Raw genomic sequence first — 13,506 nt, forward strand, 5'->3', positions numbered from 1 at the left:
AGAGGAAGATCTGAATACTAAGAGGTCTCTATTTACCAACAGCTTTATTTTTTTCTAAATTTAAACTTAATTCAGATTGAAACGAACCATTTAACCCTTAATTAGTACCATGTTTTGCTCTCAAAGTCAAATACATTAGTCAACTGTCGACAAAATCCACTTTGCAATTGAAAGGCCAGCTCCTTTCTTTCCACAGTAACTCCCATGGTTTACTAACTGCCTTTGTTTTCCTTTCACCAAGGTAACTTCACCCATTCTCTATACCTGCAAAGCTTAACCCCATCAGTTATGGCTCTAGAAACTGTTTGTTTGCTCTTAATAAGGCCAAGACTGGATCTTGATGATATTCATAATTTTTAAAGGCTTGAGCAACATTTCTAATATCACTTGTTTCACCTACCACCTATTTCACAGACAGCAATTTACAAAATTATCTTTCTTTAAGGTATTCACTGGTTTTATACTTTCTTCTCTTTCTCTATATCAGTGACACACAACCATTTCTTACTGTACTGTATACCATTGTGTTATTTGATAATTGGCAAATTTATTCCCTTTTAGTTCCAGATGATTATGATTAAACACAAATATGTGTTGTTCATTTCACTGCCCTTTTAAATGTGGAAGAAATGTATACATTCAATAAATTTTTCAGTACCAGGACTTGTCTTTCTGTGCACACCATCTACAAGCTTAATAATTGCAGTAGACAAACAAGAAGTTATCCAACCAAGAGGAGGTTACTCAAAATCATAGCTGTAGAAGATTGACTTTTTGTATTCTGTTTACTGAAATTATCAAAATCTCAGTTTTGGCACCTTGCCAAGAATCTTTTGCCCTTGGAGAAGGCAAAATCTTCTCCACCTTATTAAAAAAAAATTCCATGAATTTTTTTTGAATTTACTGTTTACGAATGTTTTAGAGTAGTGTGTATGATAAACTATGGTACGATGCATTCAAGTTTAATAATGTCACACATTCAGATGCATGGAAAATAAATTTATGTGACTTTTAAATATACAGTGTCTTAAAATATTAGGCATTAAAAAGAATCCCAGATCTTTTATCCCCTTCTAAAGTATTTTTTTGGGAAAAAGTCAGTGAACATAACATACTGCCCCCATGTCTTAATTGGAAATTCACTAGTACAGATTCTCTAATTTAAAATAATTATAATAATTCATATTTATAAACTCTGTAAGGTTTGCAGAGCACTTTGTTTATATTATTTCATTTGATCATCACAACAACCCTATAAGGTAGATGTTATTTTTACCCCTATTTTGCAGATAAAGTAGTGGTTAGCTCTTCTAACTTATCTCTCAGAGTAGGCTTTTAGAATTCACTTCAGAACGCCTTATCTATACCCAGAATACAAAAGAGTCGATGCTCTTTGTTCTATCCAAAGAGAGATACATACCAGCATCAATGGGTGTCTTCTATCAATCCTCTGGGACGCTAGGATAACTTCTCACTGTCATCCTTACTCTCCTCACCTTTGAACAAGAACCTTCATACTCCTTAGTCCTGCTTCCTCAGCACAGGAGATTTTACCAGCTCAGCTTAACCCTGGATACATTCAGACCTGGAAGTTCAGGGCACCTCTTTAGAATGCTCAACTCTCACTGTTAAATTGAACCATCATCGTTCTCAACTAGTACAGAAAATACTACTGTGAACACAAATGTGGTGATAGCTTCTTGTCAACCACTTAGGAAATATAAAAATCAATTTAATTGCCCTTCTTTTTTATCCTGAAAGTGATAGCCATGCATAATGTTGATCAGTGTCTGACAAATAGGAATGTGTACTATTAGAGTGGGATTTCTTCAGTTATCCAGTCATGTCTGACACTTTGTGATACCATTATGGGGTTTTCTTGGCAAAGATCCTCGAGTAGTTTGCCATTTCCTTCTTCTGTGGATTATAGCAAACAAAGGTTAAGTGACTTGCCCAGGGTCACACTCCTGGTAAGTGAGTGAGGCATGATTTGAATTCAGATCTTGACTTCAGTCCCAGCTCTCTATCCACTGAGCCATTTAGCTGCCTCCTCTCTTACATTTGTCATCTGGTTCAGTCCCTTCAGTTGTGTCTAACTCTTCTTGATACCATTTGAGGTTTTCTTAGCAAAGACACTGGAATAGTTTGTCATTTCCTTCTCCAGCTCATTTTTACAAATGAGGAACTGAGGCAAACAAGTTTAAGTGGCTGGCTCAGGGTCACACAGCTAGTAAGTGTCTGAAGATGGACTTGAACTCATGATGATGAGTCTTCCTGATTCCAAGTCCAGTGTTCTATCTATGGTGTCACTTGTGTCCACTATTACATTACCTGAGGGCAAAAGTATGCCAGAGTCTGGCTAGTGTGGTAGCCTCCACAGAGACTGATGGAACAAGAGGGTGGAGAGGAAATAAGAATTATGAAGCGCTAGGCATTGAGGTAAGTGCTTTACAAAGGAGAGACCATGATTGAACTGCTAGAAATTTGTCAGTTTATTGCTTAGTTCTGTGTGTATGTGGTTTAAATTCACATTTATTTGAATATATTTCTTTCTTATGCTCTTATATTCTTTTGCTCCTACATCCTTAATAACTTCACTGAACCTACCCCTAAGTATTTAGGACAATATGGTAGAATGACTACTGGACTGAATATCATAAAGCCTGGGTTCTACTGAACTTTGGGTAAATTACTTCAGTTCTCTACACCTAATTTTCCTGCCCTTTAAAATCTAAACCAAATCCTAAAAAATCTATACTAATTCAGGATGTCCACTTAAAATAGAGGCATATGCAATCACAAATGCACATATTTTTAAAGTAAATTGTGCTGTGAAAAACATCAGAGAAAATGTGGCAACCTGGGAGCAGCTAGGTACTACAGTGAATAGAGCACTGACCCTGTAGTAAGGAGGGCCAGAGTTCAAATGTGGCCTCAAACACTTGACATTGGGCAAGTTACTTAACCGCAATTGCCTTGTCTTCTCCCCTCAAAAGCAAATCTTCCACCCTCAACAACAAATGAAAAAAAGGGAATCTGGTGATTTATCAAGAGCAAGGAATAAAATGTGGACAATCCAAGTGTTGCATTTGTATGTAAACAATGTTAAAAAAAAAAAAAAAACTGAAGAAAGTCATCCAATTCATTGGTCGAACAAATTCGCTTTGACAGATAAGCCCAAAATCACAAAGGATGAAAAGAGAGTAAGATTGCAGACTCTTCTTGTTGAGGATTCCTGGATCGATTAAACAGAGGATCATACATTTAGAGCTGGAAGTTCTTTTGAGGACATTTAGTTTGATTCCTTCATTTTATGCTTGAGAAAACTGGGTTCCAAATAAGTCAAATGAATTGCTCTAGGCCCAATACATAGAAAAGAGAGAGGGTCAACATTGGAACTCAGGTCCCAAATACAGTGCTTCTTGTCACTGCATAAAGATGAAGTGTATAAAAAACAATGGTATCCTATTAGCTCTTTTAAAATGTGGAATATTTTAAAGTGAGGGCAAAAAATATAAAAGAGCCAAAAATGTGTGTGTATATATATATATACATATATATATGTATATATATATATATATATGTATGTATGTATGTAATTTTCCCTTTGAACTCTGCCAAAAGGCTTGAAAATGAATCAAAGGGAGATCAGAGATAAATAAATTGTCTTTTCCCAAGTTATTTTTAAGACTCTAAGGTGGTTTCAGTCTTAGGGAGCACTACCCAGGTCTCTGCCAACTATGACTTTGATAATGGAGTTGGGGATAGAATACATAAAAGTCAATCAAGAAGGAATGGGGGAAATGATATTATTATGAATTGAAGACTCCAGTGCAGAGCAATGGAGAATGCATGAGTCACAACTAGCTGCTGTAATGAGTCCTAAGCCAGGGAGCTAAAGATAATTCAAGCATGAACCATATAATGGTTGAGACCTACAGTGCTGTTCCAACTCAGGCCAGGGATAGAGAACTGTGATGCTTTTCCCCCAATTCTTTTTCCTCAGTTCCTGAGAGGGTCTAATGTACTACTTGTTTTTTTAAACCCTATCATTTCCCTTTGGCCTTAAGAATCATTAATCCAGTAAATATGATAATGTTTCTGGTTAAGAGAATGAAATCTTAGATAGTGGCCACAAATATAGAGTAGAAGAAAAAGAGAAACAGACAAACAGAAAGACAGGCAAGAAAGATAGATACGTATAAAGAGATACAGAGAGTGACATTGAGACAGAGAGAAAAAAAGAGAGAGAGGGAGAAAAACAAACAGAGCAGATCCATTAGAGCCAAAGAAATTGATTTGTATGAGCATGGAAAAGAATCTGAAACCATACATACCTCAGAAAAAAAAAATCATAAGGCAGTAAGCACCCCATGTTAAGAACAGAACAAGATACAAGCATTTTTAAAAATTCCCTTTTATGTGAGGCAGAGCAGAGATGGTGGGCTACACATAGGGACTCACCTGAGCTCTCCCTTAAAATGTTCCATGTATCTTTCACAAAGTTCTTTAAGCAAATTCTAGAGTTGCAGACCCCACAGAAGATGGAGGAAAGCAAATGTCCTGTCCAAGACAATTTAGAAGCTTGACAGGAAAGGTATATTGAATCTCACAGTTCAGTGCAGGCTGTACCAGTTGCTGATCTGGTCCCAGAAAACCCAGAGCAGGCTTTGGGATTAATTGAATCTGCAGTGTCAGTGGCTGATTCCAGAGCTCTCAGCCCACAGACAGTAATGGTATCAAACAACTGGTGAGAAGGAGATTACAGGGGTCTTTTTGCTAGCACTGAGGCAGGACTCTGTTTCTTTGTCCGTACTCAGATACTGGTTTCAGTCATTGGTGGCAAGGAGGAGTACTAGCACAGCAGAACTTGGAATCCTCCTCACAGTTCCAGGGCAGAAAAGAGTGCTTGTGTTCATTTATGGACCAGAACATACACCAGGAGAGTACCAAACACCTCTCCTTAGATCATGCCATAAGTCCATAAAAATATCTCTGAAAAGAACTGCACAAAACCCCTGAGGGTTGGGACAGTATTCCCCCGACCCTGGAATTAGAGCCCTACTTTAACAGAGAGTTAAAAGTCAAGTAAAGGGCAGGTTAAGTGAGGAAACAGAAAAAAAAAAGAATTACTCTACATATAGATAGTTACTATGGTGGCAAGGAACATCAAAACACACACTCAGAAGACAAGAAATTCAAAGCTCCTACGTTCAAAACCTCCAAGAAAAATAAGAATTGGTCTCACGGTGTGGAAAAGCTCAAAATGGATTTTCAAACTCAAGTGAGAGAGGGAGAAGAAAAATTGGGAAGAGAAATGAGAGTAATGTGAGGATATCATGGAGAAGGAGTGAATAGCTACTGAAGAAAATAACACCTTAAAAAACAGACTAAACCAAATGGTAAAAGAGGTTCGAGAAGAATGCCTTAAAAAAGCAGAATTGGCCAAATGAAAAAAGGGGGTCCAAAAGCTCACTGAAGAAAATAATTACTTAAAAATTAGAATTCAGCTAATAGAAGATAATGACTTTATGAGACATGAAGAAATAATCAAAGAAAATCAGAAGAATGAAAAAAATAGAAGACAATGTGAAATATCTCACTGGAGAAACAACTGACCTGAAAAATAGATCCAGCAGAAAGAACTGAAACATTATTGGACTACCTGAAAGTCATGATTTAAAAAAAAGAGCCTAGATATCATCATTAAAGAAATTATCAAGGAAAACTGCCTCAATGTTCAAGAACTAGAGGGTAAAATAGAAATTGAAAGAATCCACAGTTCATCTCCTGAAAGAGATCCCCAAATGAAAACTGCCAAGAATATTACAGTCAGATTCCAGAGTTCCCATGTCAAGGGGAAAACATTGCAAGCAGCCAGAAAGAAACAATTCAAGTACTGCAGAGCCACAGTCAGGTAACACAAGATTTAGCAGCTTCTGCATTAAAGGATCAGAAGTTTTGGAGCTAGGATTAAAACCATGAATCACCTACCCAGTAAAACTGAGTATAATCCTTCGGGGGATAGAATCGGTATTCAGTGACATAGAGGACTTTCAAGTATGCCATGATTATTATGGAAATGTTTTGCATGACTATACACACACACACAAAACTGTTATTGAATTGCTTACCTTCTCAATTAGTGAAGGTGTAGAGAGAAGAAGAGAGAGAATTTGAACCTAAAGTTTTAAAAATGAATGCTAAAAATTACTTTTACACGTAGTTGGGGAAAAATGAAATACTAAATAAACAAAAAGTTTGAAAAGAAATTCCTTTTTGGTGGCTACCATTATTTATGTGCTGGTTTGGATAGAAAGCTACTTGACTGAGTTTCTAGGGAATTTCTGAAGAGATAATCAGTGAACTCTTAGCATGTTTCCAACAGGTGCTTTGGCTTGAAAGATTATTGACAGTGCAGCTTGCCTTGTTCACCAATGCCATCTTATGCATGTATTTATGAATAGTTATATGTATGTATATATTTATATGTTTATGACTACTATCCTGTATTTAGCTAGAAGCTAAAAATCTTTTAACTTATTCTTTCCTATAAATGATTTGGAGACTAGCTATATAATATGTTGTTTTTCATACAGGTTTTTATTTAACAGAGTTTCCTTTTTGCATTAGGAATTGTTAGAATAATATTAATATTTATCTTGATACATGTTGTCTGTATTTATTGCTTTTGTTGTTAAGAAAAATGAATATGCCAAGTGGAAAGTTAAGTAAAAAGAGCATCCTCCCATATGTCTGAGATACAAACACTCTTCTACCAGTACATAAAGAATCTAAGGGAAAATGTGTTCAAAATTATAACCCATGTGTCAGGAGAGTAACCTAACTTCTGAATGTCCTTTTTTTTTCAGAGTCCTCAAAATATTCCCTTTATGTATGGTGCAGCTTTTCTGCACTGTTCTTTGCAGAGCATTAAATTCATATCTAGGTGTCTTTGGCTCCCAATATTGAATTTGGATGCTGTGGAAAAACTACTTAGAATGCTGATAGGAAAATGGGAAGTACAAAATTCTCCTGAATTTGAAATTCTCTAGTTTTCCTTTTGGCCAGGGTTAGGGAGAAGACTTGGACTAGAACTGTAGTGCCCTCCTCTCCTCTAAAATGATTTACTCAGGAACAGCTCTTTCTGCTGCCAAACCATTGAATCTCCAATTCCAACTAGCTTCTTGGTTTTACATAGACCCCAGGTCTTATGACTGCCAGGTTTTATTCACACTTAGTATATTATTCACACTTAGTACAATAAAGAGTTATGTCCTTACCTAAAACAGATCAGAAATCACGTATTTTCTCTTACTTTAGGTATGGTTTAGTTTCTTTTGGTTTGGTTTAGGAATGGTTTGGTTCGGAGGTTTTACTCAATTGATACCCCATCACCCTTAGACATTTAGGTTTATAACAGTTGTTCACCCAGTACTGCATCCACCTCATCCTACTTTTATCTAGTTGGCATTTCTCTGTCTTGTCCAAGAATCTCATGAAAAACTTTGTCAGCTTTCTGTGACTGACTCATTTGAAAATTCTATTCTTTCAATGAATACTTGAGGGGCTACTATGTGTCATACATTGGGAAGTTGAAAATCACAGAAGATGAGGTTATTCTGTAATGGCATTCTAGGTAATTCTAAATTGGTTATCACTGATCAGCACTATACTTTTTCCAGTGTTCACAAACCATTGCTTTAATATATTCAAGAAATAGAACCACATTATTTCTCAAATATAAAGGGAACTGAGTCATATTTATAAAAAGAAACATAAAGAGCCATTTCCCAATGGATAAATGGAATTAACAATAATTTTTCAAAGAAGACATCAAAGGTATTGATAGTCACATAAAAAAGCCCTAATTAACTAATAATGAGAGAAATGCAAATTTAAATACCTCTGAAGTACCTCTTCACACGCATCAGATTGACTCATGTAATGGAAAAGGAAAATGATCATTGCTGGAGGAGACATGTAAAAATTGGGACACATACATTGTTGGTTGACCTGTCCACTGGTGCAATTATTCTCATAAACAACTTCTAATTTGACTCAAAAAGCGCATACATACTCTTTGACCTAGCCATACCATTGCTTGACCTGTATCTCAAAGATATCAAATAAAGAGAAAAAATTCTGTATGTACAAAAATATGTATAGCAACTCATTTAGTGGTGGCAAACTAATTGGAGAACGGTTGACCAAGTTGTCATATATATTTGTGATGATCTGTCTGTCTGTGTTTGTCCTTCACTTTGAAGAAGACCATGACATCAGAGAAATGATGACATGACTTGCACTTGACCTTGTTTTAAGTGAGGGAGGGCTGTTTAAGGTCAACATCTTCACTTTCCCCTCCTGGGCCTTCTGGATCCAGTGACCAGATATTCATCAGGATGACTGGAGAAGGCCCAGGTTGCAATGGGAGATCTTGTCCTATTCAGGTACTCACTTAGAGTGAGGTAATTCCCATTCAGTGAATAGGCCTCTTTGAGAAGTAATCAGGGGGGGAGGAGCCAAGATGGCGGACTAGAAAGATACACATATGCTAGCTCCAAACCCACAGCCCCTAAAATACCTGTAAAGAAGAACTCCTAATAAATTCGGGAGCAGCAGAAGCCACAGAACAATGGAGTGGAGATTTCTGTTCCAGAGAGACCTGAAAAACTGACCTGAAAGGTCTGTCATGCACCAGACCTGCAGCAGAGCCCAGCTCTGCCTTGGCTGTGAGTCACCGAGAGGAGCAGATCTGAACAGGCTTCAGGGACAGAATCTCCAGCAGCTGTGCAGGTCCCTCCACCCACAGGTGCTGAAGGTCAGTGAGAGGGTGTCTTTGGCTGGCCAAGAGGGAAGCATGGTGTCCCCCATAACTCAGGCCCCCTTGGGAGGCGGCAGCAGGGGCAGCAGCAGACAAGGGCTCCCAAAGCAGGCAGGAGCTCAAATCTATTGTTGAAGTTCTCTGCATAAACCCCGGAATGAACTGAGCCCCTTGTGTCAGCCTTGCCCCTACCTGAGCACCTGAACTTAATCTCACACTGAATAGCAGCCCTGCCCCTGCCAAAATCTCTGAGGCTGGGAAGCAGCATTTGAATCTCAGCCCCCAATAACTACCTGGGCAGATCTGGAGGCGAGGTGGGTGTGGAGAAGAGACTCAGAAGTCAAGTCACTGGCTGGGAAAATGCCCAGAAAAGGGAAAAAAAATAAGATCATAGAAGATTACTTTCTTGGTGAACAGATATCTCCTCCTTTCCTTTCCAATGAGGAAGAACAAAGCTTACCATCAGGCAAAGACACAGAAGTCAAGGCTTCTGTATCCCACACATCCAAAATAAATATCCCATGGGCTCAGGCCATGGAAGAGCTCAAAAAGGATTTTGAAAATCAAGTTAGAGAGGTGGAGGAAAAACTGGGAAGAGAAATGAGAAAGATGAAAGAAAAGCATGAAAAGCAGGTCAACACCTTGCTAAAGGAGCCCCAAAACAGGCTGAAGAAAATAACACCTTGAAAAATAGGCTAACTCAATTGGCAAAAGAGGTTCAAAAAGCCAATGAGGAGAAGAATGCTTTCAAAAGCAGAATTAGCCAAATGGAAAAGGAGCTCACTGAAGAAAATAGTTCTTTCAAAATTAGAATGGAACAGATGGAGGCTAATGACTTTATGAGAAACCAAGAAATCACAAAACAAAACCAAAAGAATGAAAAAATGGAAGAGAATGTGAAATATCTCATTCGAAAAACAACTGACTTGGAAAATAGATCCAGGAGAGAGAATTTAAAAATTATAGTCCTACCTGAAAGCCATGATCAAAAAAAGAGCCTAGACATCATCTTTCATGAAATTATCAAGGAAAACTGCCCTGAGATTCTAGAACCAGAGGGCAAAATAAGTCTTCAAGGAATCGAGCAATCACCGCCTGAAAGAGATCCAAAAAGAGAAACTCCTAGGAACATTGTGGCCAAATTCCAGACTTCCCTGGTCAAGGAGAAAATACTGCAAGCAGCTAGAAAGAAGCAATTCAAGTATTGTGGAAATACAATCAGGATAACACAAGATCTAGCAGCTTCTACATTAAGGGATCGAAGGGCGTGGCATATCATATTCCAGAAGTCAAAGGAACTAGGACTAAAACCAAGAATCACCTACCCAGCAAAACTGAGTATAACACTTCAGGGGAAAAATGGTTTTTCAATGAAATTGGGGACTTTCAAGCATTCTTGATGAAAAGACCAGAGCTGAAAAGAGAATTTGACTTTCAAACACAAGAATGAAGAGAAGCATGAAAAGGTAAAGAGCAAAGAGAAGTCATAAGGGACTTACTAAAGTTGAACTGTTTACATTCCTACATGGAAAGACAATATTTGTAACTCTTGAAACTTTTCACTATCTGGGGGGGATTACACACACACACACACAAAGACAGAGAGCACAGAGTGAAGGGAATAGGATGGATCATATCTTAAAAAAAATGAAATTAAAAGAAGTAATCAGGGAATTGTCCCTTTAATGAGCAAAAGAAAAAAGAAAACAAGTAAATCAAGCTGGAAGGGAAAGAGTAACACTTGCTACTGATAATCACTCTGAAGTCAGGAGGGTACAGAAAACAGTCATTAAGTGGAATTTGGGCAGGGACCTGTTGCTGTGCCAAGTATGGGCTTCAGAGCTTCAGAGTACGCTGGGGCTTAAGATTTTGGGAAACAAAAGAAAGAAGGAAAGGAAGAAAGAAAGAAGGAAATAAGAAAGAAAAAGAAAGAAAGAAAGAATGAAGGAAGGAATGAATGAGTGAATGAATGAAGAAATGAAATAATCTGGCCTGTAAACCCAAGTTAGCTGGGCATCCTCTGGTCATCCAAATTCACCTTCCTTTGGAGAGGAGAAGGAGGGCGGGGACAGAAGGCAGTGGATGAGCTGAGTTTCCCAGATAGCAGGGCCCTATTCAGGCAGTTCCATCCACTCACAGTCTGTGTTCATCCTTCGTTTTTGAAGGAGATTATGACATCAGAGAAATGATGAAATGACTTGCTCTTAACTTTGAGCGAGGAAAAGCTGTGCAAGATCACTAACCTCACTTTGCCCTCCTGAGCCGTCTGGAGCCAGATATTCATCAGGATGACTGGAGAAGGCCCAGGATGCACTGGTGATCTTGGCTTGTTCGGGTACTCATTGAGAGTGAGGTAACATCCATTCAGTCAAAAGGCCTCTTTAAGACCTTACACAGACCTCTCTCTCAAAACAAAGTCCAGCGCAAGTCGTGTCATCATTTCTCTGATGACATGTGAGTAGACCAATTGTGATGGAATAGTAAAATGAATGACCACAAATGCTATAAGAAATGACAAGCAGAGTGGTTTAGAAACAAAACAAAAAATCCTGGGAACACTTATGTGAGCTGACATGAACTTATACAAAGTGAAGCGAACAGAACAAGGAGAATATTGCACATAGCTAACAGCAATATTTTAATGCTGAACAACTGAAATATTAAGTCAAGCTAATGATCTAAGAAAATTCCAAGGGACCCATGATGAAATAGGCCATCTGTCTCCAGAGAGAGAATTGGTGAAATCAGTGCAGATTGAAGTGTGCTTTTTTTCATTTTCTTTATTTTTGTTGCCTTTTTTGAAATTTGGGCTACATGGAAAGATGTTTCACATAAAAAGAAATAAAAATGAAAAAGAAGTGTGACAAGACTTGAAGTCAGACTCATTAGCCTTTCTTTAGTTTGAAGAATTTGCCTTTTCCCTACCCCTTTCATTCATTTCTCTCTCTCTCTCTGTCCCTTGTTTCTCTCTCTCTCTCTCTCTCTCTCTCTCTCTCTCTCTCTCTCTCTCTCTCTCTCTCTCTCTCTCTCTCTCATATGCAAAAAAAGAAACAAAACACACACTATTCTGTAGTTATAAAACACATCAGTCTTGTCCCCTAATTTCCAAGATGTCCATTTCATATAGACTATGAATTCATTACAGACTGGAAGAATCAAGAACCTAAAGGACCTTTAAAAGCTAGAACAATGGACAGAAGCAAAGATTAAATTTAACAAGAGCAATTATAAGTTTCTAAATTGGGGATGATAAAATCAGCTTCATCAATACTAAATGGGTCCTAATACTAATAATAAAAGAAATGGAAATTTTAGGAGACTTCAGATTCATTGTGAGTTAGCAATATGGCACTAGCTAAAAGAGTTAGACAAGATTTTTACTCCATTAGTAGAAGCATAGTCTTCAGGGAAGAGTGTTGGGTATTCTTACTTTTCTCTGCAGTGGTCAGATCTCAGGTGAATTATTACATTCAGTTCTAGATGCTAACTGGAGCATTATGTTCAGTTGTATGAAGTGGATGGCTTGGGGGAAGGTAGGTTAGGAGTAAGATCATGGAAGGCCTCATAAAGAGAGAAGAAGGAACAGATCCAGCTATTAGGAGAATACACAGGTACTAGGGAGTGCACTTCTTAGAACCTAGACAACCTTTTCTTCCAGCATGTTACTCATTGGGAAGACACAAAAATCACATCAAAAAGCTTACAGTCTTGAGGGAAGTGAAGAAGATGGTTAAAGTAACATAGAGGTTTAATCCATAGAATATAAAATGGAAGGGGGAGCACAAATAAAACTTTCTTCAAGTATTTGAAAGACTGTCATGATGACTTTCATGTTCTTCTAGACACCAGGGGGGAGAACTTGAAGTAATAGATAAAAGTTTTAAAAGAGACAGTTAAATTGGCTATAAGTTCAGTTGTCTATTCAATGAGGTACAAAGTTTCAAATCAGTTTACTTATCCAAGGAGAATCTATACGGCCACTTATTATAGTTTAGAAGGTGGTCCTTTTCAGGATACATAACCTAGTAGTTTGTATGTTGTGGGTATTGGATATATGCAATTGTATTAAATTGGACTTATCCCAGGAGGTCAAGCATTATTGTAATAAAATGCAAACTCATGTGGTATAAATGGTAAATTCAGCTGATTTCACATAAGACAGTGACCTAGAAGACAAAATAGATCTCTGCCCCCTCAGATAACCCAATACTGAGCAAAGCTATAAAAACACAAGGTGAAAATTTCTTTCTTCTCTGGTATCAAAAGCCTATTATCTTGTGGTTTCGAGGGTCTTTTCTTTGTTGTTAACTCACTGCTAGGATTGAATTGTAAGCTCGTTGAAAGCAGATTGTTATTTCATCTTTGTATACCCAAAATTTAGCAAGTTGTCTTGCTAATGTAGTAAGAGCTCAGTAATTGATAGCTGAGTGAATCAAAAGAAGAAAAATCATTTTTTTTTTCAAGCAGGTCTCCCACAGGATTAACAAAAGAGCACTTATGATTTGTTTTATAGCTTGTCGACCAGGGTTCTACAAGGCCTCTGCTGGCAATCTGAAGTGTTCCAAGTGCCCACCTCATAGCTCTACCCAGGAGGATGGTGCCACGGACTGCAGGTGTGAGAATAATTACTTCAGAGCAGACAAAGACCCTCCATCCATGGCTTGTACCCGTGAGTAGTT

General features: G+C 37.9%; 1 protein-coding gene across 4 annotated transcripts in view; it reads left to right on the forward strand.

Annotated features, from left to right (window-relative positions):
• Positions 1 to 13,506, forward strand: part of EPHA3 (EPH receptor A3) — a 419,590-nt gene that overhangs the window by 240,514 nt on the left and 165,570 nt on the right. For all 4 annotated transcript variants that reach the window (XM_072621658.1, XM_072621661.1, XM_072621659.1 and 1 more), the window contains exon 4: positions 13,341 to 13,496. In XM_072621658.1, the coding sequence (XP_072477759.1) occupies positions 13,341 to 13,496 (156 nt within the window). The remainder of the gene's footprint in view (positions 1 to 13,340; positions 13,497 to 13,506) is intronic.

Source organism: Notamacropus eugenii, chromosome 6 (assembly GCF_028372415.1).
Source record: "Notamacropus eugenii isolate mMacEug1 chromosome 6, mMacEug1.pri_v2, whole genome shotgun sequence".
NCBI lineage: Eukaryota > Metazoa > Chordata > Mammalia > Diprotodontia > Macropodidae > Notamacropus > Notamacropus eugenii.